At 49.6% G+C, this 27,775-nt stretch overlaps 1 protein-coding gene across 6 annotated transcripts in view; it reads right to left on the reverse strand.

Moving 5' to 3' along the window:
• Positions 1 to 27,775, reverse strand: part of TBC1D30 (TBC1 domain family member 30) — a 75,079-nt gene that overhangs the window by 33,797 nt on the left and 13,507 nt on the right. For 2 of the 6 annotated variants that reach the window (XM_053556319.1, XM_053556321.1), the window contains exon 1: positions 2,321 to 2,609. The exons of 2 other annotated variants lie outside the window; for them this stretch is intronic. In XM_053556319.1, the coding sequence (XP_053412294.1) occupies positions 2,321 to 2,480 (160 nt within the window). In that variant the 5' untranslated portion in view covers positions 2,481 to 2,609. Of the gene's footprint in view, positions 1 to 2,320; positions 2,610 to 2,925; positions 4,481 to 7,474; positions 7,513 to 27,775 lie in introns of those variants that run through there. 2 more of the 6 variants (XM_053556320.1, XM_053556318.1) reach the window with 2 other exon arrangements.

A 27,775-nucleotide genomic window follows, 5' to 3' on the forward strand; every position in this document is an offset into this window, starting at 1 on the left:
TTTTAAGAGACAGGGTTGCACTATATTGCCCGGGCTGGAGCACGGGGTCTGTTCACAGGTGTGACATGGCACATTGCATCCTGGAGCCCCTGGCCTGAGTGTCGGGGACTACAGGCCTATCCCATCATGCCAGGTTTCAATTGTTTTGTCTTTAAAATGAGGATAACAATATCTATCTCAGGGGACTATCATGATGATTAACTACAAATCACCTAGCAGAGTGTTATTAATATTTGTGAAATTTGGAAAGAGAATTCTCTATTTAGAGAGTTTGTTTTTCTAGGACACTTGCACGGACTAATATAATACTAAGGAAATTTCAGTGGAGTATCAAATGCTATAAAATAATAATATCACTGACTCTTCCCTCTTACGGAATGATCAATTGTAACAATTCCATATAAAGATGTTCATGTATTTTTAAATTCTATCTTGATATAGTCTATTTTAAATTCTATCTTAAGAAGACAGCATGTTTATTAAATTATAGACTACAAGCTAGAAATAGAACAGACCTCAAGTAACCTGCAACTTTAGATAAATTTCTTCGATTGGAATCCCAAACCTACAAATAGAAGTAAATAAATGGGAAAATGTATAAAGAATCTATGTTTAATACTCGTATTGGGCTTTTACTTGGGATTCCATGTTAAAATTATGTGTTGTTATTGAAGTGAAAAAGCGTAATGATTTTTACTCCCACTTAAATTCTATTTTTAAAAAAATCAAGTCTCAAAATGCTATGTATTCTTATTCTATAACTTCACAGTCAATGAAATGACATTTCAAGTCCTTCTTTAAAAGACATTGTTCAAAAGTTCAAGGCCCAAGAAACACCAGACATCAGTAACATTCGGTTTTACACACTGCAGCAGTCCCGTGATGGCTTTGCCGCCTCTCCGGCAGCTGACCGCAGATTGGGCACACTGATAACCTCCACACAACTCCCAGGGCACAGGGGCTGGTATGGAGAGGAACAGTCTTCAAAATGTATAAAATAACGACGATCAAGTGGAGGGGTCTTTGTAAAGAAACATATACATGGAGTCCAGAGGCTGGAAAGAGCGCATCTGATTTGCCCAAGCCCACAACAGCAGGCAGAAGGCCCTCCTGGACCCTGGAAGGACGCTGTGAATACTGAGCTGGGTCCCAGATTTATAAAGGCAAGTTGCGGGAGAGAGTCTCAGGCATCCAATCAATGTCTTGATATTTTGTTTTCAAAGCTTCAGGGGCAAAACCATATTCGGCTCGGATAGTTAAGATTTTATTGTCCAAAGGACTGTTAAGTACCCCCAGGGATCCTCATCTTGTTAAGATGGTTTACTGAAGTGCTGCTGCAGAGCACAGCGGTGACAAATGGCCGCAGGGGTCCCCCAGCTCCACAGCAAGCCTGAAAGCACCGGCCCAGCAAGGCTGCTGTCCAGACCCGCGGTGCTGAACGGAGGCGCGGGGGCAGGATGTCTGCTCTGCCCTCACAAAGCCCGGGGGGTCGGCCCCGCAGACGCGCTCTACTGTGCTAAAGCCCCGCGTTCCCGGTCAGCACCGCCGGGCACCTGCCGGAGTCACGCCGACGGACCGGGTGTGGGAACCAGCTGGGGGTTAACTGAGAGTGACCGTCCCTCGCCTGCACACCACAGCGTAAACTAGGTCATTTTCACTCCCTTTTCTTCTAACTTGAAGAAGGGTGGGGAGGTGGTTTATGTTTCATCCGATAATCACAGCTGTTCCGGGTTCAGAAATATAAAACACTTTTAACGTGGGAAGGAGATTAAAAATAAAAAAAGGAAAATAAGACTGGGAATAAATACTACAGCCTCTGCAACTAGATACTTCCTAGGGGAGAAAAACAAAGGAGCCACGAGGTTCGGAAAGGCAGCGGCGCGCTCCCGTCCGGGACCGGAGCCTGGGCCCCTCCCGCTCCGCGCAGCGAGTCCCCGGGGGCCCGGCGGGCGCCTCCCGGGACAGCTGGTGCCCAGCGCCGGCCGCGCCCAGCCCTGCGACCCCGGGCAGGGCAGGCGACACGGGGGGAGGGGGACGTGCAGACACGGGCTGCGGAGGCTAAAAGAGGCCCGGCCTGGCCCGCAGCACAGCCGCACGCGGCCCCCGCGCCCGGGCCGCAGGGCCCCAAACGCCCAGGTGCTCCGCTTCGCAGCCGCCGCCCCCGACCCCTCGCGGAAGCCCGCGCCGCTCTCCGCCCCGCACACCGCGATCCCGCGGTACAAACGGCGGCGCGGCCTCCGCCGGGGCAGCCGCCCCACGTCCCCGGCCCCGCGCGCGCCTCCCCGGAGCTCCCCGGCCCTCCGCGCCCCGCCGGCCTCACCCGGCTCCAGGGTGCAGAGCAGCCGCGGCGCGGTGCGGGCGATGCAGCTGCGTTTCTTGAGCACGTTGCTCAGGATGGTGCCCACGCCGCCGCCGCCGCCCTGCCGCCTCGGGCATCTTCCCCCGCGCCTCAGGGAGCCGGTCAGCTTGTCCTGCCGCATCTACCGTCCGCCTCCGGCCGGGCTGCCCCGCCGACCTCACGGCTTTGCTGGTGGGGCTCGGCACGGGCGCGGCCGAGGGGCCTTGCGGAGCTGCAACGACGCAGCCGGCGCTCTGGGTCGAGGGAGCTGCCGGGCCCCGCGGGAACCGCCGAGCGCAGCGCAGCGCAGCCGCGGGCACCTGCAGTGCGGAGCCAGCGCTGGGCGGCAGGGGCGGGGCAGGGGCGGAGCCTGGCGGGGGCGGGGCGGGGCGAGGTGAGGCGGGGGCGGAGCCGAGCACAGCAGGGGCGGAGCGAGGCGAGGCAGGGGCGGGGCGGGCTGAGCCGCAGGGAGCTGCGTGGCGCGGAGAGCGAGCGGCTGAGCTCGTGCACCAACCGCGGCGGAGAATTCGCGCTTCTGCAAAGCCCCCAGAGGGCCCGGAGGGGACATCAGAGCGCGCGAGATGCACCTGCTCCGGCGTCTGAGCACCTCGGAAGGGGCGCCCACGGCGAATCTGGCAGAAGGGGAGCCCGAGCGTTACACCGATTGTCTTGAACTCTTTTCCCGGCGGCGTGGAGGAGCGTAGGGGACATGAAAAACAATCTTAGAAAAATGGCCTGAAGAAAACTGTGCCCATTTAAAACAATTTTAAAAGTGAGTGTTTCCTCATCTCTCCAGCCAGATTTCAGTAGTTCTGAACTACTGACCATCATTACGGTTAAAAAAAAAAAAAAAAAATCAACCTCAACCTAACGATATGCACCAATGGAGTATTTTTTTTTTAATGTCAATAGATTTAAGGATACAAGGGGGTGTTACACAATGCCTAGATGGCTGCGAAGTTCGGGCTCTTACTGTACCCAGCAGGTGACTTTCCCCCCTCAGCCCCTCCCAGTCTCGCCCCCTCGGGATCCGCCTTACACTTCCCTGCGCGGCCGCTGGGGCCGCAGCTCCGCTCCCACCTGCAGGGAGGACGGGCAGATTTTCAACAATGGAGCATTTACCATAAAAATGAGTGAGGAAGGAAAGGGTGGGGGGGATAGAGAAATATTTGTGTGTGCCATTTAGAAATAGAAACAACAGACAAATCAAAAACGAATTTTTAAAAGTTATGGAAGAGGAAACAGTGAGGAGGAGACAGGAATATAAAATGTAACCTCTCTTGATAATCCTTTTCTAGTTGCGATTTTAGCATAACATACTACATTAAGAATACTAAAAAGTTAAATTTTAAAAGCCAGCAGGCTGGCACACGCCTGTAGCCCCAGCTACTTGTGAGCCTGGGAGCTCAAAGTTGCAATGAGCTAAGATTAGGCCACCAGGCAACACAGTGAGACCCTATCTAAAAAAAAAAAAAAAAAAAGTCCACTGAGGAGGTTTACAAGAGCGGTAGGGTCAACACAGCAGCAATGGACACTCCCAGAACCCAGACTGTGGTCTCTACAGACCATCCTGCACTAAAAGGAACAAAAAACTCCTTTGTGGCATAACTGATTCCAGGTCTGGACCAGAACAATACAAGATAAGTCTGAGATATCTTAACTCAAAAAGGGAAAAAATGCTCCAAGATTAATAGGGTCATGTCAAAAGGACACAAGAGCTGCTAAAAAGGCTGCTTCCTATTATTGCCCAAAGGAGTGTTTAAACATCAGAAACAATGCCTGCTATTGACTGAAAAAATACTGAATATTTTTAAAATGCTTTCATAATAATATTCTGAACAAGACAGAAAAAGAAGTCCTTCCTACAAGTCTGGCACACTTGAGTTTTGTAATCAGCACGTGCCCCCCCCCCCAATTTAAGGACATCAAAAGTGGTACAACTCTAAGAATGAACTAAGAGCCTGTTAAAATGAGATGAGTCATCTGCAGAAGCAAACCAGGCTGATGAAGGACAGGTGAGCTATTCCACTGTAGCTGCCTGACTACAGAGGTAAAGGCACTTTGGAAAGGCGTCATGTTAGAAGAGGAAGTCGTGGTTTCACCTGGTTATAATTCATTGTCTCGCTCACGTCTCCTAACCTCTAACACCACACTCAGAAATCTACCCTCCACCAGACTGATGCTTTACGGTTTGGGCACATGTTTACATGCTGTAGCTTTCTCTTAATTTTAAGAAGATACTCATGGCTTTTCCAGCCCATCTCAGTTGTCCTGAGAACAGAAGGAAGAGGTCTGATGTTAGCCTTTGGCCAGTTTTTTAGTGAGCACCACAAAATGCCCTTGGAGCTGAGAGGGCAGTGAACACCCGGATCAAAGGGCTAGAATTGGCAGAGACGGAAGGTCCAGGGCACAAGCTGGTGACTGCACACACGGCCGCGTCTCCCACGCCTCAAACCTTAGAGGGTTTTGTGTTCTGTTTCACAAGAGAAGCTATTCACACTCAGCTTCTAGCACTGGGCCACAAGAGGAGAAACAATTGGCTGTGCTCAATGGCACTGTCCTTGGAGTGGGGAGAAGGCGCGGCTCCTGGGGTTATATGACACGTGCCACTTAGACCATCCAGCTCCCTTGGACGCCGTGCTGACCAAGCAAACCCAGACAGACTGTGCTGCAGAGGAGAGAATGTAGTGACCAGTGGACAACCATCAATACTGGCCAGGACTGTGGCTCACACCTGTGATCCCAGTACTCTGGGAGGCTGAGCCGGGTGGATCGCCTGAGCCCAAGAGTTGGAGACCAGCCTGTGCAAGAGTGAGACCCCATCTCTACTAAAAATAGAAAAAACTACCCAGGTGTTGTGGCAGGTGCCTGTAGTCCCAGTTCAGGAGGCTGAGGCAAGAGAATTGCTCAAGCCTAGGAGTTTCAGGTTGCTGTGAGCTATGACGTCACAGCACTCTACCCAGGGTGACAGAGTGAGACTCTATCTCAAAAAAAAAAAAAAAAAATAGTCAATACCCAAATCTGCTCAACACTCAGTGAGCTAAGGAAATGAAATTTCCAAACTTCCGAAGCTGACTTCTAGACCCTATACTGCCAGCTCACCCATGTGTCATGGACGACAAAAAGGCTTCTGGCAGAAATTCTCCATCAGCTATAATACTTTCCTCACTAACAGTGACAGGAGCTTGTCTATGTTCAGAAAGAACATTCAGTTTTACCTCCTTTGGATTTATTACAAGGAAAACCTAAATCTGTTATTTAAAAAAATAAGTTTCTACTATTATGGCAATGAGTAGCAAAGGAATTAAACAATATTATTTTGTTTACATGAGAGAAACAGCAGGGCTGCCAACTTGGACAGTAAACAGATAATTAAACAAGCACTAAAATACAATGCTCCAAAAGCAGCCATGGCACAAGCCTAGTATTGTATTTATTGTGACTCATAGGTTCTTATTTCATGTCTGGAATATTGTTTTCCAAAAGCAAAAGAAGTCATCTGACCAACTTAGAGAGGAAACAGGCTGGCGGGGACCTTGCCCGGAGATAACAGCAGCCAGGCCAATTTACCATCACTCTTTACTAACTGAATGATCTTTACTAATCAAGTAATATCAGCAAACTCATATTTGGACAAAGTGTACATTGACACGGTCCAGGACACTTATGATTTAAGATGCATTTGGACAAAGGAAGACCCAACAAAACTCCACAACAGATGGAACTGTCACATTTGGGTTCTTTAGAAACTGAGGGCTTTGAGAAAATACCCTGGCAGTCTCGAGCCAATATGGGGTCATCCCCACAGACACAAGCTCCTAGGCTAGAGCAAAAATTAAGGACCAACTGGCAGTCCCGGCTCGTTCAGGACCTCGTGCTGGGAAGGCAGCTTCCTTGAGAGCAAACTTTTCCATTAATGGAAGAAGGGGAAGAGACCAGAAAGAACAAAAAAGCCTGTCCAGGAGGCTTCCAGGGGGCAAGTCTGAGGCTTCTGTGACTTCCTGATACTGCTATTTTTGTTTAACAGTAAAACCTTAAAACAGTAAGTGTCTACATGGTTATCCTCAGGGACTAAACAGAAGTAGTGGTGACCACCACCACCAGGAAAAGCCTTGGAAGCCTGTGTGAGGAGAGAGGAACCACTGCTCTGGGGAAGTGGGCCTAGAACTCACCCTTCCACCCACGGGGCTCCCTGGCAGGTGTCTCTGAGGGTCAGAAGAGATCATACCAGGTCATCAGACCTAAAGGGTGAGGGTCTGGTGGTGTAAAAGGCACTGTTGCCCCCTCCTCTCTGGCAACAGCTCAGTAGTCAAGAGTGACATCTCCTAAAGAGACAGGAGCTATGGCCAGTTCCACAAGAAGTTAACACTCTCCTCAGAGCCACCGAGATGCAGGACCTCAAGTAGCTTCTCCAACTCATTACAAGAAAGGGGCAGGGCAGCCGGAAAAGCTTCACAATGACATGACATGCCACATCACACAGAGGGGACATGCGTCTGCTTTTCATTAGTTTCTTGTCTTACTCATAAAAACAACCTCTCTACTTAAATACAGGCATCCTTTAAGACAATGAAGTGTTGCTTTCATATTTTGTCAGTTTCAGAGACAGACTCTGTCAAGGGCAGAACACAGTGGCTTTAAAATCCCAAAGCAAACCACACCAGGATGCCAGACTGCAAACAGACGCAGCTCCCTGCAGCCAGGCCGCGACCTCAGGCACGTACCAGCCACAGACTCCAGAACCACACGAGTCCTCCTGTCCTGTTACTTCCTGTGAGGTATTTTCTTGCTTCAAAACCACTGAAACTGATTGAACACTTCCTGAGCTGGGTTCATGTTGACCTTATAAATACATCTTTATATTTCTTTTATTCATTCATGCACTCACAAAAAAAATGTACTGATCAGGTGCTACAGGAAAAGGCAGGCACTAGGACCTACAAGAACACGAGTGCGATCCCAGGGCCTGCCTCCCCTCCAAGGGCCCACTATTTACTGAATGGGCAGTGACAAGGACAGGGTGAAAATACCCTCCCTGTGCTGTGCAAACACCTGAGAGACACAGGACCTCTGTCCAGGTACTGCATGTTCCAGGGTCTTCCCAGAGCCCAATTTCACAGAGCTTTTAAATGTCACCTGACAACATGTGGAGGAAGGATTTTAAAGCCTCTGTGTTCTGCACTTGACAGCTGCGTGTCCAACCCCATGTGCTCTTACAACCGTGATGTTTGGCTCCTCACCTCCACGCCAAGAGTGGAGCTGGACCTCGGCCTCGTCCCTGCAGACAACAGAACCACTTTAACCGTTTAGCTGAGATTCCCCCAACCATTTACACCAAGGCAATCTGAGATTCTTAGGACTCGGTTGACAGATAAAAGGAGACGTTTCTCCTATCTGCTGAAGTGGATCAGCTTGGCTTAGAAATACTGTCCACATCCCTGGCCAGATGGGTGATGCCTTTGAAAGTGATATGCTTACTCTTGATGATAAGGAGAGAAGCATCAGGAAGGGGAGAGATTAGAATCAACAGTAATGTTGGCCTGGCAGGCCTGGGAGCTTTCTTTCATTCGGAAGAAGCGATGGCAGGTGTTTGAACTGATGGGGAACTGTGTCCCTCTCCTGTGAGACCTTCCAGGGGGCTGGTGGGGAAGGGCCGACTGCAGCAAGTCAAGCTTGGAATTCAGATGCCAGCACTTGTTGGCACCAGGTCCTGAACCAGTTACTTCATATCCAGATTTCAGTTTCTCATCTTGAGAACAAATGACATTTGAGTTCCTGTGAGAATTAAATGGCATGATGGAAGTCAGGGCACGATGCAGGCATTGGGGCATCTACCCCAGGGCATCTTTCTTTTGTGTCTGCTGTTGCTGCACAAAAGAGGCTCAGTGGGAGCTGCTGGCAGCCTGCCCTGCACGGGACCCAGGCCCTGCCTCAGGTCTGACCCGCAGAGGGTCTCAGAGGACATCCCTCCTCTCTTTCTAACCCTCACATGCTCACTCACTGGGTAGGAGTGTTTTGTGTTTGCTCCAAAGGGCTAAATTAGAACTGCCCAGGGGGAGCTGTAGAGAGGTAGATGCCAGCAAAATCTAAGAACACTGTAATGTAACAGAATGTCCAGCCTCAGGAGCTGGTCAACGTCCTGTCCTCTGGGTGCTCAGACAAAAGTGTGAGCCCAGCAGTCACAGCTGGTGTAAAAGGACACCAGCTTTGTTTTTGTTTTTTGAGAGAGAGACTTACTTTGTCACCCTAGGTAGAGTGCCGTGGTGTCATAGCTCACAGCAACCTCCAGTGGTCTTCTCGCCTCAACCTCCCAGTAATTGGGATTATAGGCACCTATCACAATGTCTGGCTAGTTTTTTTGTTTTTGTTTTTTTTAAGAAACGGGGTCTCACTCTTGCTCAGGCTGGTCTCAAACTCATGAGCTGAAGCGATCCACCTGCCTTGGCCTGTAAAAGGACATTTAAAATGAGGTGAGGGCTAGGTGCCCGTAGCTCAGTGGTTAGGGTGCTGACTACATGCTCTGGGGCTGGTGGATTCAAACCCGGCCTGGGCCTGCTAAACAAACAAACAAAAATAGCTAGGGGTGGCACTTGTGGCTCAGGGAGTAGGTAATACCGGAGGTGGCAGGTTCAAGCCCGGCCCTGGCCCAAAAGTGCAAAAAAAATAAAAAGAAATAGGTGAGCGTTGTGGTAGACGCCTGTAGTCACAGCTACTTGGGAGGCTGAGGCAAGAGAATCACTTGAGCCCAAGAGTTTGAGGTTGCTGTGAGCTGTGACAACATAGCACTCTACGAAGGGTGACAAAGTGAGACTCTGCCTCAATAAAAAGATAAGTAAAAATAAAATGAGGTGATGTTGGACTATCAGAAAAGTAGCTTCTGGGAGGCGCCTGTGGCTCAAGGAGTAGGGCACTGGCCCCATATACCGGGGGTGGTGGGTTCAAGCCTGGCCCCGGCCAAAACTGGAAAAAAAAAAAAAAAAAAAAAGTAAAAAGAAAAGTAGCTTCCAGCCCTATGATTCTCTGAGACCAATTTAACTGATTTTAAGTCTATTATTCTATTAGAATTCTTCAATCCAATATAAATGTTAGCCAACTACAATGCTCGGACAATACAATTTGGGTTGTGATATATTTAGGTAAACTGAAATTTAAACTTTTTGGTGTTGGTCCTCATTAAGAATATTTCTAAAATGTTTACCTTTCCTTGATTTAAAAAGAGTATACCAAACAAATCAAATTTTTATGTGTCTAACAATAATCTCGCATTAGCTTTAGATCATTATTGTATTAGAAGTTCATGCAATTAAACTGCATACAAGTCTTCATCTGAAGTATGAAAATTAAAAGTATATATTTGTGCATGGCTGCGTATGTGTGTATAAAACTATGTGCTTTGCATTTTTTGTGACTTTATTTCCTTGCTGTTTTCCTGTGGTTACATTTGTTTCATTCCAATTCAAAGAGGGGCTGCTACAATAGTCCTACTTTGAAATCAATTTGAACTTTAATTTTAAAAATGGAAGCCGACTCATGATTCTTAGCGGAACCTCCTTCTGAAAACATCTTTTCTAATAGCTAACCTTCTCAATTACTGCTTCCACATACACTCTCCTGTTACTACTTTTTCTAGAAACCCATAAAGCAGCTGGTAACTTTATTTCTTCAAATGAAGCTTGTGTTTAAGGCAATTCAGAGAACCAGGAAGAAAAAAATATTAGCCAAAAAGTTATCCTGAGGATAATTCCCACCAATAGCACCTGGACCTGCGTGAAGGGAATTGGCATTGTATTTTGAAAGTCAATATTTTAAAAAATTGACTTAAAAGAAAAATTTAACAGAAATGGTCATTGTTTTTCCTTAGTTCCAAAGACACAAGTTAGCAGAACACTTGGCCATGGGTGAATCACAGGGGAGTGAATGGAAAGGGTTTTTAAATGATGTAGGGAGCCCCAATAAAAGAAAGGTGCAAATCTCCTGAACACAGCTGACAGTATTCCAGTCACTACGGAGCTCAGCATTTCCAAAGGGAGAATATCTGCTTTCTATCTTTACTGTCATAAACACACAGTAACAGTGGACTTGGTAATGGTCAAATTTATGTTCTTGTTTTTGAAAGTCAACCTAAGATTTTGGTAATAGAGAAATACAGGAAGCAGACAGATCTTAGTAATACACTTTCTGTATTCTCCTTCTGTCCTAGAAGTGGTGTGAGTGTGGCCTATAGTTCCCTGTACTTGACATAGCAGCGGGGGCACCCTTAATTATAGCCGTCTTTAGTCCATGCCATGACACAGCGTCACCATCTTTAGTCCACGCCATGACACAGCGTCACCATCTTTAGTCCATGCCACGACACAGCGTCACTTGGCAGGGCACCATGACGGTGGCCTCGGGCCAGCAGCAGTCAGCTGTACCAGCTCTCAGGGAGGGAAGAGAGTATGTCTTTTTTAAAAAATTACCTCTGGTTTCTCTAAATTCTAAGTCTTCCTGATGCTTGAAAACTAAATACCACAATGCATTTTAGGAAAACACAAAGTAAGTTTCTAGCACAGAGTCTAATACATAATGGGTACTCAGTAAATGTTTTTAATTGCATCTATGACACAAAGAATTTCAGGTTGGGATCCTGTTGATCTGATGATTAAAAATGGCCTTACCACCTGTATTTCCATGCACTGCACCTCTCCCACCTCCACCACCCGATTCCTTATGCCCTTGTGTCACTGTCACTTACAGGCACTTCTTCCTCTCAACAGATCACAGACTTCTTTGAGCACAGGGACTAAGCCTTCTCCTTGGACCCCTCCCCTGCCTGCAGCCAGCATTCGACTCTCTACATATTGGACACTTAGCGCATGAAATCAAAAAGAAATAAAATCACGAATTCGTCACATCAAGAAGAGGGCCCAACCTTCACTCTCTAAAAAAGGACTTTTTATCCAACTCTAAGAGAAATTGGCAGGGTGTTTATAAACAGTTATTTTGACTAACATTTGTACAATGTACAAAAAAATCCACAAGCACTATCCTGGGTCTCCCTGAAAAGTTTCTGAGATATGATACTCAAATACCACACATTGGCTCTACTCACCAGGTGAGATGCTCTTAAAAGTCTAGATACAAAGGCAGTCAGCACAGGATAGTAGCTAAAAGGCACGGACACTACAACAAGCTGCCTGGGTTCGAATCCTGCTGCAGCACCAGCATTATGTGACGTGGGTAAGCTAATTGTCTTGGGGTTTGCTTATCCAGAAAAGGGGACAGCTAACGCATCCCCTTCACAAGGGTCATTCTCAGGAGCAAATGACACAGGTACGGCCCTTGCCGTAGTACCTGCACACAGTAGCTCTCTGCATAAACATTACCTATTCCATCATCAATATATAGTAAAAAGGCACTTAGAATACTTGTTAAGACATTTCAAACTTATATGACAACATTATCATCGATTACCAACAATGCCACCAGGTCACTTGAGCAGCTTTGCTCTTTAATTATGGTACCAGCCATCCTGACCTGGAGTCTAGCACGAAGCCCTGAAAAAGAACATCCATTTATATGGACAAACTGCTCACATTTTTCATCATTTTGGTTATTTAACATGGTACTTAAGGGTGATGTGCCATGGTGCCAACAGCCCAACCTTTCCCTGCTCTTCATAAATTAATAAAGGCCCAGCATTAATTGTCCAACAGTCACTGGCTTTGCAAGACCACTGCAGGCAAGAAATCAATCTTTCAGAGTTTAAATGAGAAATTTTCTTCCCAATCTTTCTATTCCTCCAATGTTATAGCTTTTTAAATAATAAATGCAATTTTCTGAAATTTGGTTCAACCATTTAAAAAAAACATTACCGACTGCAATCCATCATTTAGTAGAAAGTTCAGGTCTTTGAATACATCTTCATTATTTGCAACATAAATACGTTTTCTGGTACATTTTATATTCCTGTAGGTATTAGCACCAATTCCTCCAGTTGGGGCTTGCTAATACACCCTTGAAGGAGAAACACCTTGTCCAAAAAGTCACCTTTATAAGATTATAGATCTCTCAGAACTATATTTTCTAAAGGGGGTCCACATATAGGCAAGGAGGGGTAACAGTAACTAAACAACTACCACCCACCAATTGTTTACCATGGATCAGACTGGACAAGGTGCTTTAATTTATCTTGTTTAACCCAACAAGGGAGATATTTTCTTATAGCATGGGAAGTAAAAGTGTGCGTACACACACACTCATACACTCATACATTATTGGGGTGATTTGGGGCTAGGTCATTGGATAAAAATGACCAAAGGAAAATATAGCCCTATAAATATAAGGAGTTAATTCTAGGTAGTGGGAATGTGGAAAGTTATTCTATTTTTGCTTGTACTTTCCTGATTTTTTTTTTAATTCTAGAAGAAAAACAAAAAAAGGAATGAACAAATGAACCAACCAACCAAGATGATTCCCCTGATAAGCAGTGAGGCTGGGGTCTGAACCCAGGTCCAGCTCACTCTAAAAGCCACATTCTATCTACTAAGGCTGTAAAGTAGAATCATATATTTTTTAACAGACAGGCTTTTGCTCTGTTGCCCAGGCTGCATTCAAACTCCCAGGCTCAAGTGATCCTCCCACCTCAGTCTCCCGAGCAAAAGGGACTACAGGCATGTGCCACCGTGCCGGGCTAGATTTTTTTAATCTGAGCAGAATCAAAACATTTTTGAAGTTTTGAAAGGTCTTCTTCATAGCCCCATTTATGTTACCAGCTGAATGAAATGTCCATTTCTAAAGGCTCCCCTTGTATTATTTACCTGATACAGACAAAGTACCGGCAGAAATATCAAAGAAGCAACATCAACAAGGTCAGCCCAGCCCTGCCAATTAACCCAGAAGTCCCATGATGCCGGGGCAGACACGTTCTCGGATGAGGACCGCAAAGACTGGCTGTGGCTCCGTGACACGCTGGTGGGGCATGCACTGTCAGTCAGGGCACACGCAGAGGAAGGCTCGGGACACCCCATGGGGAGCTCCTTTCTGCACCAACTAACCCTATAAAACTCATTCACAAGAAACATGGGCCACTGTGAAGCTCTCCAACAAACTGCAGGCATGATTTGTCCCTAAAAATAATTTGCCAAGTGTGAAAAAGGAAATAGGAAGCTGCTGAGTTAGCTGAGAAAGCAGCCAGGCCCTGTGCACAGAGAAGACAGAGACGCCACAGCTCGGGTGACCGGCCCCGAGTCATCGCTGGGCCACTGTCCTCTTTGTTCTTCTTCAGGGGCTGCTGTCACAATCACCGCCTCAGAATTAAGACAGCTTTGGAGCAGATTTGAACCAAACTCCCCAACATTTTTTAAAAAATGTTTAACAACTCTTGTACCATATTACACTCACGAGGAAAATTCTCATGACCCACTTCCCAGTGTTGAAGTTTTGGTAGACTCAACACTTCAGACATTGCCGTATGTCTGACACTCACATTACAAAATCTGGTGTACAAACTTGATTTGAAATGAACTATGGTCAAGAAGGAACGTTTGGAATGCCTCCTCCGTCCTGCCTGGACCATCAGGTGGGTGGGGATGTCAGATAGTGATGCCATGGGCAGCAAATGTGGGACAGGGGCTGACCATCTGGGCTCTGGGGCCTTCTGGCTTCCTGACAGTGAGTGAGCCACAAACGAGATCAGGAGCAGGAGTACCTAAAGGAAAAGACCCCGGAGAGGAGTTCCGGGGGAGGGAGTCAAAGAGCACGGGAGAACAGCTCTGTCTAGGACCATTTCCCATTTTCTTCCACACTGGATCCCTCCACGTTACCCTGATACCCTGATACCCCAGTAAAGTGCTTCACAGCCTTGGGTCAGGGGCACTTCAGAGAATGGTGCAGAAGGAGCGGGTTCCAGGCAATGGGAGAGCTCCGTGACCGGAGAGGTGGGTGGCCCAGCTCAAAACACCCGAGAAACAAGGCCCTCCCCTCCAGAATCTAACAGGGGCTGCTGGAAAGGGGGGGGCTCTGCCTTGCTGGGGGTTGTCCCCAAGGCCTTGAGTTTACGGGAGATGGAAAGGGGTGGGGGGGGCGTGAAGGGCAGGAAGGAGGGCTCCGCACCGATGGGAGCCGGAGAGGCTGCTGTCAGCCCATCCTTCTTCCAGCAAGAACAGCTGACAAGTAGAGAAAAAAGGACTGATGGAGAGGAAGAGGAAGAAGAGGAAAAGGAGGAGGAAGAGGAAGAAGAGGGGGGAATAGGAAGAAGAGGAAGAGGAAGAAGAGGAAAAGGAAGAGGAAGAGGAGGAGGAGGAAGAGGAAGAGGAAGAGGAGGAGGAGGAAGAGGAAAAGGAGGAGGAGGAGGAGGAAGAAGAGGGGGGAATAGGAAGAAGAGGAAAAGGAGGAGGAAGAGGATGAGGAGGAAGAAGAGGGGGGAATAGGAAGAAGAGGAAAAGGAAGAGGAAGAGGAGGAGGAGGAAGAGGAAGAAGAGGAGGAGGAGGAGGAAGAGGGGGAATAGGAAGAAGAGGAAGAGGAAGAGGAAGAGGAGGAGGAAGAGGAAGAAGAGGGGGGAATAGGAAGAGGAAGAAGAGGAAAAGGAGGAGGAAGAGGAAGAAGAGGGGGGAATAGGAAGAGGAAGAAGAGGAAGAAGAGGAAAAGGAGGAGGAAGAGGAAGAAGAGGGGGGAATAGGAAGAAGAGGAAGAGGAAGAAGAGGAAAAGGAGGAGGAAGAGGAAGAAGAGGGGGGAATAGGAAGAGGAAGAAGAGGAAAAGGAAGAGGAAAAGGAGGAGGAAGAGGAAGAAGAGGGGGGAATAGGAAGAGGAAGAAGAGGAAGAAGAGGAAAAGGAGGAGGAAGAGGAAGAAGAGGGGGGAATAGGAAGAAGAGGAAGAGGAAGAAGAGGAAGAGGAAGAGGAAGAGGAGGAGGAGGAAGAGGAGGAGGAAGAGGAAAAGGAAGAGGAAGAGGAAAAGGAGGAGGAAGAAGAGGAAAAGGAGGAGGAGGAAGAGGAGGAGGAGGAGGAGGAGGAAGAGGGGGGAATAGGAAGAAGAGGAAGAAGAGGAAAAGGAAGAGGAAGAGGAAGAAGAGGAAAAGGAGGAGGAAGAAGAGGAAAAGGAGGAGGAGGAAGAGGAGGAGGAGGAGGAGGAGGAAGAGGAAAAGGAGGAGGAGGAGGAGGAGGAGGAAGAGGAAAAGGAGGAGGAGGAGGAGGAGGAGGAAGAGGAAAAGGAGGAGGAGGAAGAGGAGGAGGAGGAGGAGGAAGAGGGGGGAATAGGAAGAAGAGGAAGAAGAGGAAAAGGAAGAGGAAGAGGAAGAAGAGGAAAAGGAGGAGGAAGAAGAGGAAAAGGAGGAGGAGGAAGAGGAGGAGGAGGAGGAGGAAGAAGAGGCAGAGGAGGAGGAGGAGGAGGGGATACACTGTACCAAGGACTCAAATTACTTGAGGATAAGGAGCAAGTCATTACACGGTACCTGTAGCATTGAGGATCCAAAGCCACAAACCCAGGGCAGGGCACGCCCCACACATGCAGAGGGAAGCTGGAGAAACAGTTTCAATTAAGACAAATAAGTCACAAGATCAAAAGCTAGGAAGACTGGAACAGGCCTCGAAGCAGATGGACAGAGACAAATAGTTCAAGGTAGAGGCTGTAAAAACTTCTGTTTATTAAAGGTGTGTTCTGGGGGGCATTGGACAGACAGCACAAGGGCAGGCGCGTCACGTTTCACGTAACGGAGCTACTCCCACCTTCACAGCAGCATTCGTCACAACAGCCAAAAGGTGGAAGCTAAAGCGTCCATGGATGGATGAATGTAATGTGTTATATACAAATAACGAAATGTTGTTCAGGAAAAAGGAATCCAGCCTTAAAAATCCAAGCTGGAGCGCTCCTGTATTCCTACATAGTGCTCTCCGTGCTAAAGCATGGGTCGACCTTGAGGACATTATGTTAAGTGAAATAAGCCCGTCACAGGCAGACAGGAGCTGGGGAGAGGCAGGTGGAGAGCTCCAAACCTCACAGGGGCACAGTTTCAATTTTGCAGGATGAAAAGAATTCTGGAGACCTTATTTCACACAGCTGAGCTGCACATTTAACACTGTTACGATAGTAAATGTTCTGTTACATAGATTTTACCACACTGAAAAATAAGAAAGACCCTTTTAAAAGTCAGAGAGTTACAAATCAGCTGGGCAGTGTTGAATGTTTCTCTCTTATAGCAGGATCTTCCAAAACACAGCTCATCCTGCAGCAAACACCTCTGAGTACCTCCCGTGTGTGTGCAATGGGTGACACGCGGCCCTGGAGCTGGGAAGGTGCAGACCCAGGACCAGGGAGAGAGCTGCCCTGTGTCCCAGATGGCCCTGACAGCAGCATGCGTCCAGCCCAGACTCTGTGGTCGCAAGTACTTCTCAAAGAGACGGTGCTGCCGTCGAACCCTAAAAGTAGAAGTTTCCATGGAGAGGGAGTGGAGAAAGGACCAGCCAGAGGAAACAGCACACGGCAAGTGAGAATGTGGTGGCTTAAAGCACTGGGTGTAACTTGCCCTGCTCAGACCCTGGGGTAGGAAAACGGAGAGTCAGACAGCACTACAGTGTCAACAGTGAAAATTAGTTTTCTGGATGGTGAGAAACCAGTTTGGAGAAGGATGCCTTAGGTTTTGATCCTTAACTAATTTTGTAGAAAGGGTGCTATAAGCAGGCAAAGTACCAGAGAGGAGTCGGGAGGAAACACAGCCCCAGCGACCCACGTGGGCAGACACACAGGACGGGAAACGCACCATCTCCACGAGCTTCACACGCACAGCGTGGTACAGTGTGACCCACCCACTGTGTGCAGCCTACGCCCAGTGCTCTCTCACCACGCAAAGCTGGAACTCTACCCATTAACAACCCTCTACTCCTCTCTCCCCAGCGCCTGGCAACCACCACTCTCCTTTCTGTCTCTATGAATTTGACTACTCTGGGTACCTCTTATAAGTAAAATCACAGGGAACTTGTCCTGTCGTGACCAGCTTAGCTCACTTGGCGTAATGTCCTCAGGGCTCATTCACGTTGTAACACGTGTCAGACTTTTCTTCCTGGGAGCTGAGCACTATTCCACTGCGTGCACATCCTGGCAGACACCTGGCTGCATTGTGTATTGTGGCTCAGCTACTGTGACTAAGGCTGCTATGAACATGGTGTGCAGATTCTCTAAGACCTTGCTCTAAGTCTTTGGAGTATGTGCCCAGAAGCAGGGCTGCTGGATCATCTGACAATTCCACTTTCATGTACAGAACCACCACACTGTTCCCGCTGGGCACCGGGTGTCGGGTTTGTTCTGCACTCTTGCCAACACCTGTTACTCTTGGGGGAGGTTCTGGTAACAGCCGTCCTAACGGGTGTGCCTCTTATTCTACCCTGAGCCTTCTGTAAAACAAGCAAGGTGGACTAGAGGATCCCCGGGGATCTCAAATTTCGTTATCCTGAGAATTGAGAGGAGAACCCGGTTTGTTTTCTGGGAACACTCAAATTGGTTAGACTCCAAGGAGGGTTCCATTCCCTAACGTTCACAGCAGTAACACACTTCAGAAATGGTATCAAGTAAACACACTGGAACTCAAGTGAAAGGAGCACTTACGTAATGGGAAGTTAGGGACGCCTGGCCACAGCCACCCAGACAGGACACAGGCGTCACCAGACAGTGGAACTGAATGGTCCACACAGCAGGACAAATTTCACATTTCACTGGTTGGCTATTAGCAAATTATCAATGACTACAACAGGGGCAGCCTCCACCATTGCCGGCTTTCTCTCTTACAAAAGGATGAAGTACAACTAAATTTTTATTTAAACGGTCAGGCAGGATGGCAGTGAAATTTTTATTTAAATGGTCAGGAAGGAACTCTGTTACTTTTTCTGGTGTAGGATTTTCTCCCTCAACTCTCAAATACAGCATTTAAAACCTTAAAAAAGAAAAACGGATTTTCTCAATGGACGCCCTGCACCAGAGTCAGCACCAAGTCCAGGAAGGATACTGTTTTACAGACAGGTAAACGATATAAGCAGGTGGCTTTCAGAACACCCAGCAGCCTCAGATACGGAATCCAGGACTCCCGACTCCCAGCATCTGCTCCTCTAGATGGGATGTTTATTATCGCCTTTTCCTGAGAACACCACAAATCCTACCGAGGCCGCGCAGGGCTATGCAGCTCCCTAGAAGTCTGTGCGTTTTTGCGCGCGGGCTGGACGCCACTGACCTCAACGTGAGGACAAACCGGACCGTCCAGCCCCCGAGGACCCCGGACCGCGCCGCCCCTATGGGCAGGGGCTGGACCCCTGATAGCTGCTGTGGCAGAAACCACCCAGGCAGGGCCGCCAAGGGTCAAGTCCCATGGAGAGGACAAGGAACGGACTTTGCACCGCTTTCCCCGGGTTTTTAATTGCACACCTGACGCCAGAGCCTGCGCGCTGGGACAGACCCGGGGCCGGGGAGGCGCGCCAGCCTGCCCTCTGCTGGCCGCGCGGGGGAGCGGCGGCGACAGGTGCCAAGGCCGCCCCGTCCCACCCCGGCCGCCAGGGGGCGGCAGACGCGCCAAACACCGCGCATATGCCACACTCCGACCTTCGGACGAGATCGCAGGCCAGATGCAAAACTCTGATGCTGCTTTTCGTCCTGGAACATCCCTTTCTGCAAATAGTGTGGGGAACCAAAAAAACAAAGCCTAGTACGCTAGCATGGGACACGACCTGCATTCCCGGACACTATTCTTTCCCTACATGCAACGTCAGCATGTATTTCTACATGACATCCATTACTACCTGTTCCTGCCTGCACCAGAAAAAAAAGATGTCGCACTATTGTTCAAGGGCATATAATCCACTGAAAGGGAAGGTCATGGGAAAACTCGGGGAGGGGAAAATCTCCCGCAGTTTGGCGGGGGAGCCGGGTTAGGTGCACATTTGGAATTGGGCAGGTGAAGTTTCACAGCACTGTTTTATTTTTGTTCTTTTTTTTTTCACAGCACTGTTAAGGAGGTATTCTGTAAAGACAATCCGTCAGAACTGACCTGTCTTTGCTACTCTCCTCCTACCCCATGTATAAATTTTCAAATTATTTCTTAGGCTTTCTTCCTAACTATAATAGAATAATATAAACTAATTTGCTCCATTCCATCCCCACGTAAAGGTTGTGTCAACATTATCAACTAATAAATGTTTTCTCGGTAATGGCCACACTCTGAAGTTGCTGTCAGGCTAGCTAGGATGGCTGCTTACGTGCAGCAGTGCACGTGTTAACCAGGAGGCCACACTGGACCGAGTCTAAGATTTCCAAGCTCTAAAATTCCATGTTACGACTCCACAAAATCCCTGCATATTACAGATTAAGAATTCTGATTTCGGGCGGCACCTGTGGCTCAGTGAGTAGGGCGCCGGCCCCATATGCCGAGGGTGGCGGGTTCAAACCCAGCCCCGGCCAAACTGCAACAAAAAAATAGCCGGGCGTTGTGGCGGGCGCCTGTAGTCCCAGCTACTCGGGAGGCTGAGGCAAGAGAATCGCTTAAGCCCAGGAGCTGGAGGTTGCTGTGAGCTGTGTGATGCCACGGCACTCTTCTGAGGGCCATAAAGTGAGACTCTGTCTCTACAAAAAAAAAAAAAAAAAAAGAATTCTGATTTCTGGGGCGGCACTGGCCCCATATACTGAGGGTGGCGGGTTCAAACCCGGCCCTGGCCAAACTGCAACCAAAAAATAGCTGGGCGCTGTAGTGGGTGCCTGTAGTCCCAGCTACTCAGGAGGCTGAGGCAAGAGAATCACCTAAGCCCAAGAGCTGGAGGTTGCTGTGAGCTGTGATGCCACAACACTCTACTGAGGGCAAAAAAGTGAGACTCTGTCTCCAAAATAAATAAATAAAAAAAGAATTCCGATTTCAGCAGAGCCATGAAGCTGCTCCTTCCTAACCAATCCCCATCCTGTTCACAGTGATGATTCCAAACACGCACTGTTGTTCATAAGCTCCGAGCCTACCCTGGCCTGCCTCCTCCTGTTACGAGCAAGTCACATGCTTCACAGGTACACGCCTGGGCACACACTTGGAATAACTGTGTCCAGCCTCCTATGTGCGCACGTGCGTGCGTGTACACACACAGAATAACCCTGTCCGGCCTCTTCTTTTTCACATGTGCACACTCGGAATAACTCCAGCCGCCTGTGTTTCACATGTGCACGCACACACACACACAGAGAATAACCTTGTCTGGCCTCTTATTTTTCACATGTGCATGTGCGCACACACACACACAGAGTATAACCCTGTCTGGCATTTTATTTTTCACATGTGCACACTCGGAATAACTGTGTCCAGCCACCTGTGTTTCACATGTGGACACACACACACACACAGAATAACCCTGTCCAGCCTCTTATTTTTCACATGTGCACACTCGGAATGACTGTGTCCAGCCTCTTGGCCCACCCGCCACCCACACGGCTTGTAACAGATGCTGAGAACTAAGCAGGTGAATGACTCGGCCTTTCCCCTGGAGAATGTCCAGGCAGTGGAGCAGAGGTAGAGGCATAAGAGGAACCAGGGATTATCACCGGTGCTCTGACAAAAGGAAGCGCCGGGACGGTGGATTCAGAGGAGAAAAAGATTCATTGATTCTAGCACCTGACAGGGAACACAGAACACCTGTCTTCTGCCCCGTCTCCTCTCCAGAGCACTCATGATGCCCGCAGGCCCTGCTATGAGCCAGATGGGTCTGTAGCTCCAATTGTGGCTTCTGTTCCCACCACTAGACTGCAAAAGAAACTCCTTTAAAATTGCTTTAAAAAGCCAAAAATCCAATCTCCTTTTCCCATCTGACTTCTCTGCATTACTCTGTACGAATGTCCATGGGTGCGTGTCCCTGGGAGAAGTCCGGTGGGAGCCAGAACTGGAAACTGCTTCCAGCTGCCGCCACACCACCCTCCTGCCAGCACTGCTCTGACAGCGCTGGACCTTCCCAGCTGCCGCCACACCGCCCTCCTGCCTGCACTGCTCAGACAGCGCTGGACCTTCCCAGCTGCCGCCACACCGCCCTCCTGCCTGCACTGCTCAGACAGCGCTGACCTTCCCAGCTGCCGCCACACCACCCTCCTGCCTGCACTGCTCAGACAGCGCTGGACCTTCCCAGCTGCCGCCACACCGCCCTCCTGCCGGCACTGCTCAGACAGCGCTGACCTTCCCAGCTGCCGCCACACCGCCCTCCTGCCGGCACTGCTCAGACAGCGCTGGACCTTCCCAGCTGCCGCCACACCGCCCTCCTGCCGGCACTGCTCAGACAGCGCTGGACCTTCCCAGCTGCTGCCACACCGCCCTCCTGCCGGCACTGCTCAGACAGCGCTGGACCTTCCCAGCTGGGCCTGCGGCCCCGCAGCACCTCCCACCCTCACCCAGATCCTGTTTGCCCAGATCTCCTCTCAGGCTTTCTTCCTAACTATAATAGAATAATATAAACTAATTTGCTCCATTCCATCCCCATGTAAAGGTTGTGTCAACATTATCAACTAATAAATGTTTTCTCGGTAATGGCCACACTCTGAAATTGCTATCAGGCTAGCTAGGATGGCTGCTCATGTGCACATCTCTGTCCTGAACATCTGGCTCCTCTTCCTGCTGTCAGGCCCCTTCTGCAGGGCCAATCAGCTCTGTGGGCCAGTTCCACTAGCCTGGTCCTCATGCTGCTGGGGTTCACCCACCCCCTCCAGCCTGTCCTCCCTGCTGCTGAGTGACCTCTGAAATCTGAAACTCCAGTCACTCAGCTGTGCCCTCAGTGACAGAGCTTCAGGGCATAACACGAACTCCCCTCCAGCCTCCAGCTCTGCGCCCAGCAACAGTGGGTCCTGAGCGTGCCAAGTACCTGCTGCCCACCCAGGCCCTGTGCTGTCACCTCCCCTGCGCTACTCACCCAGGTCCCACGCTGTCACTTTGCTGCACAGTCACCTCCCCCACACTGCCACCTCCCATGTCTCTCACCCAGGCCTCTCACTGTCACCTCCCTGTGCTGTCACCTCCCCCGTGCCGTCACCTCCCTGCCCTGCTCACCCAGGCCCCGTGCTGTCACCTCCCCTGCAGTGCCAGCAGCGGGCACACTGCTACCAGCCTTTCCTGTCCCACTTCTCTTGAGGTGCTTCACGGGTCTCAGCAGCTCCCACCTCTGCTCCTCCTGCCCTCCGCACACACGGGGTCTGCTTCAGATGTGACATATCTCCCAAAACCACGTTTACGTATCCTTTGCTCCACCCAAACACTTAAGGGAGGCGCAGTCACCTTGCAGGGAACTGGTGGAGCGCCAGCGATCATTCCCCAGAGTGCTAAAACGCTGCACAAAGCTAATTACAACTATCCGACACCTCCTCCTTAAACAATCCCTTATCATTGATTCCTTTAATGTGAGAAGACCCGAAAACCATCATTATTGCCTTAAAAGACAAAGATGCAAATGCCAGCAGAAAAAAAAGGGGGCCTCTAAACCTCCCACAGCACAAATGGGCAGTAACAGTCCATCACACAGCCAGACAGCTCTGAATGCTTATGACTTTCCCCTGCTGGCCTCTCCCAACAGCCCTGTGAGGTGAGGACACCATCACCCCCAGTTTACTCATGACAGAGTAAAGGGACCTCCTGTCTGAGATCGTCAGCCAGGGAGCGGCAGAACCCGGTCAGAGCCCCCAGGAGACAGGCTGGAGCCCGCTTTGCTAACAAGTGCACCCTCTGGTTCTCCATGGACACCCCCAGAAGCTCAGCCTTCTCCCCCAGACTTCCTCACCTCTCCCCACTCCTGCTCTGGAGAAAGTGCTGGAAGCCTCACAGATGCTGGGCACAGTCTGTAAACTGAAGAAGAGGTCTGGGGAGAGAACCAAGAAGAGAGGAGGGAGGGTGTGCAGAGACCAGCCAGTCTCTCTCCAGCTTTCCCCCACGCACAGAGTAACTCCCTTTGATGATTAGGCAAAGTTCAGGTTCTTATTTCTTTATCTCTGCAATGGGAGGTCCTTCAGGTAATCTAATGCTCCTCAGGCCGCTCAAGCAAGTCCTCTCAAGAAGAGCAAATCAGCCTTGACTTGCCTGCAATTCCCTTGTCAGCAGTGCCTTTCCCCAAATCTCACAAAAAGGCAGTTTTATCTTGAAACATTAAAAGATTCACTGGATGTCAGGCTGAAACCGCACAGTTAAAGCCATCGCCTATTAGCTGACTTATTAGAAAGATGGGATTTGGGACACTCCAGAGCATCAGCATGTGGTGGGTGAGAATGGTCATTTTCAATGTACCAGGACCTCCACCAGAACAAGAATTATATTGCAATTTTCTTATTTGCTTCTCTGACTGTTCATTTTTCTGAAATCTCAAGATACTGTGTATTTTCCTCTTTGCATGTTAGCACCCAGCAACACAGAACTTTTCAATTTATAATAAATATATGTGTGTGTGTACACATTGAACACTTCAGAGTCCTTTCAATTCTATTTCAAAACATCCCTAATAATTAAGTAGGGAAAGTATTATTCCCCTTCTTACAGGTGAACAAACAGAGGCACAGAATGGATGGTAGCTCAGTACAGGGGTGCAGACAAGACTTTAATGTTTAGTTTCAGATGAAAGATGAAATAAAACACTTGTTGCTGATTGGAGAGATGGGGCACGTTCGGGGTGATATGCCGGTAGATCTATGGCTGCTTGAAATGACCCAGGAGAGATGGGGAAACTGATGAAGGAAGAGAGACAAGAGTGGTGATTCCTTGAGCAGAGGAGATGGAGCCGGTGCACCCAGGGACAGCTGGATGGCTTGTCCCAAGTAAGAGGAGGAACACCACCTACACAGCTGAGACTATGAGGCTTTCTCTTTGGATCCCTTCCATTTGCCAGTTAAAATACAAAGCAAAAATCATCAGCTGAGAGGGAGAGAGAGAATGGACCTAAACAAGGAGGGACTATGAGGACACTAAGGAGGTACAACAGAACTGCCAGCAGCACCCAGGGTGTTCGTGAGGGTGACGGCCACTACAGAGGACAGTCGGCACACTGTGCGCTCCTCCGGCGGTGTCAGCAGGGCAGGCGCAAAGAACGAGCACAGATTTGGGTTTGACCAGGGTTGGGCTTTGCCAGCTGAGAATGACAACTGGAGAATGGGACGAGTGACTTGAATATATACGCGAGTGAGTCACGATGACAAGTGTCACCTCTAAGCTGCATTAGCTGGGAACCAACCAGTGGATCTTTGCTGATCACTGCTCCGTCAACTATGCCACGCACAGGGACAGAAAAGGACGAGTGGGGATTCAAAGACGCCTGTCTCCAAGAAGCCATCAGTATTAGGGAACGGTCCAGCAGTTCCCAAACTTTTCATTAGAATAGTCCAGTTCAGATCGTGATCCCTGGGGCTAACGCAGAATGTCCGGGAGTGGCAGCCAGGCGTTAGCATCTTTTTATAGAGCCTCAAATGATTCAGCTGGAAAACACCAGTACATCTATTTCTTTAGGGAGGAGGATGGTATTTGAAGATTTAAATAAAATTCCTAAAAGTAAGCATTCAGTGTACATTACATTATCTTTTTTTTTTGCAGTTTTTGGCCGGGGCTGGATCTGAACCTGCCACCTCCAGCATATGGGGCCGGCGCCCCACTCCCTTGAGCCACAGGCACCATCCTCTTTTATTGTGCTATGGATTGAAGATACAGCAATTATGCAGTTAATTGTCCTACAAAACGAGAGTCATTTCTTTTGGGAAAAATGTATTTAAGTTAGTCTTGCATTTGGAACTTCAAATTTAAGGTATTAGCTTTGATATGTTGCCCATTACTGTATCCACAGCACGTATAATCGTGTCTGGTAAACTGTAAATGCAGAATAAATATTTGTGGAATGAATAATACTTTTAAAAAATATAGTCTGGAAGAGATAGTTAAATGGAAATGCCTCTTTTTTACATATAACAAAATACTCTACTTCTCCAAGTATTCTCTCTTAATATAACTAAATAAAAAAATAGTCACGATACATACATACATGTATATGTGTGGGTCATTATGAAAATTTTGAGATACACAAAAATCAAGAAGCCTAAACACCAATAAGCTGAGCAAACTGAAACTTGCAAGGGTGAATCAGAAAGGACGCTGCCCACTGCTTCTCGGAATTGAAATTAATGGGCCACAACACATTCTGTCTCGAAACTTTTGTAGTAACCTATGTACATACAAAGGGTGCCAAAAAATATAAACACATTTTAAGCAAGAAAAAAACTTATTAAAGGCTGGATGTGGTGGCTCACACCTGTAATCCCAGCACTCTGGGAGGTCAAGGTAGGTGGATCTCTTGAGCTCAGGAGTCCAAGACCAGCCTAAACAAGAGCCAGACCCCATCTTTACTAAAAATAGAACAACTAGCCCGGTGTTGTGGTGGGCATCTGTAGTCTCAACTACTCAGGAGGCTAAGGCAAAAGGATTGCTCAAACCCAGGAGTCTGAGGTTGCTATGAGCTGTAATGCCAAAGCACTCTACCCAGGGAGACAGACAGGGGAAATGAAGGGAGGGGAGGGGAGGGGAGGGGAGGGAAGAAAAACCAGGCTTGGCGCCTGTAGATCAGCAGCTAGGGTGCAGGCCACATACACCCAGGAATAGCATGTTCGAACCTGGCCTAGGGCCTGCCAAACAATAATGACAACTACAACCAAAAAATACCCCAGCGTTGTGGCAGGCGCCTGTAGTTCCAGCTACTTGGGAGGCTGAGGCAAGAGAATTGCATGAGCCCAGGAGTTTGAGGTTGCTGTGAGCTGTGACACCATAGCACTCTACCCAGGGTGACACAGTAAGACTCTATCTCAAAAAAGAAAAAGAAAAGGAAAAACTACTAAAATTGTAATACTCAATACACACTGATAACAAAAGCTGAATGCAGTCACCCTAAAGCACCTGTTGTAATGGCAGAAGTCAAACATGACTTGAGTATTACAAATTTAATATAGGTTGTTCCTTTTCTTAAAATGTCTATACATCTTTGGGCACCCTCCGTGCATGTGTGTGACTTCTAGGAAGGGTTCCCTCTGCTTCGCACGGGGGCTGCTCCTGGCTGGCCCCGGGGTCCCTCTGCTTCTCACGGGGGCTGCTCCTGGCTGGCCCCGGGGTCCCTCTGCTTCTCACGGGGGCTGCTCCTGGCTGGCCCCGGGGTCCCTCTGCTTCTCACGGGGGCCGCTCCTGGCTGGCCCCGGAGTCCCTCTGCTTCTCACGGGGGCTGCTCCTGGCTGGCCCCGGGGTCCCTCTGCTTCTCACGGGGGCCGCTCCTGGCTGGCCCCGGGGTCCCTCTGCTTCTGACAGGGGGCCGCTCCTGGCTGGCCCCGGGGTCCCTCTGCTTCTCACGGGGGCCGCTCCTGGCTGGCCCCGGGGTCCCTCTGCTTCTCACGGGGGCTGCTCCTGGCTGGCCCCGGGGTCCCTCTGCTTCTCACGGGGGCTGCTCCTGGCTGGCCCCGGGGTCCCTCTGCTTCTCACGGGGGCTGCTCCTGGCTGGCCCCGGGGTCCCTCTGCTTCTCACGGGGGCTGCTCCTGGCTGGCCCCGGGGTCCCTCTGCTTCTCACGGGGGCTGCTCCTGGCTGGCCCCGGGGTCCCTCTGCTTCTCACGGGGGCTGCTCCTGGCTGGCCCCGGGGTCCCTCTGCTTCTGACAGGGGGCTGCTCCTGGCTGGCCCCGGGGTCCCTCTGCTTCTCACGGGGGCTGCTCCTGGCTGGCCCCGGGGTCCCTCTGCTTCTCACGGGGGCTGCTCCTGGCTGGCCCCGGGGTCCCTCTGCTTCTCACGGGGGCTGCTCCTGGCTGGCCCCGGGGTCCCTCTGCTTCTCACGGGGGCTGCTCCTGGCTGGCCCCGGGGTCCCTCTGCTTCTCACGGGGGCTGCTCCTGGCTGGCCCCGGGGTCCCTCTGCTTCTCACGGGGGCTGCTCCTGGCTGGCCCCGGGGTCCCTCTGCTTCTCACGGGGGCTGCTCCTGGCTGGCCCCGGAGTCCCTCTGCTTTGATCACGGGGGCTGCTCCTGGCGGCCCTGTTTCCCCCCTTGCAGGCTGTTCCTTCGGGAACGCAGACCCGCCAAGTAACGAGCCGCGTTCTCAGGGCGGCCGGGCGGGGAGAGCGCGCCCCCTGCTAGCTGTGCGTGGAGCCTTCGCTTTCATAACCCGGAGCAAAACATCTGTTCTCTTGGTAATGGGAGCACAAGAGACCTCCACATTTTTATTTTAAGCGACAGGAATCTCTCAGAAGTTAGAGGTTCAAAAGCTATTATTGTGATTTTACATAGTATACAAATTTTCGGTCTGTGTAAGAATAAGTGGGGGAGGAGCAAAGAGAACAGCAATGACGTTTTGAAGCTGGAAAAGCACAGAGACAAGCAGAAATTGACTTAGCAGATCCTAAAAAGCCAAAGCGCAAACTAACAGAGGAGAGCTGGATCCAGCCTGCTACACTCACGCCCCACAGGAGACGCA

This window comes from Nycticebus coucang, chromosome 12 (assembly GCF_027406575.1).
Source record: "Nycticebus coucang isolate mNycCou1 chromosome 12, mNycCou1.pri, whole genome shotgun sequence".
Lineage (NCBI taxonomy): Eukaryota > Metazoa > Chordata > Mammalia > Primates > Lorisidae > Nycticebus > Nycticebus coucang.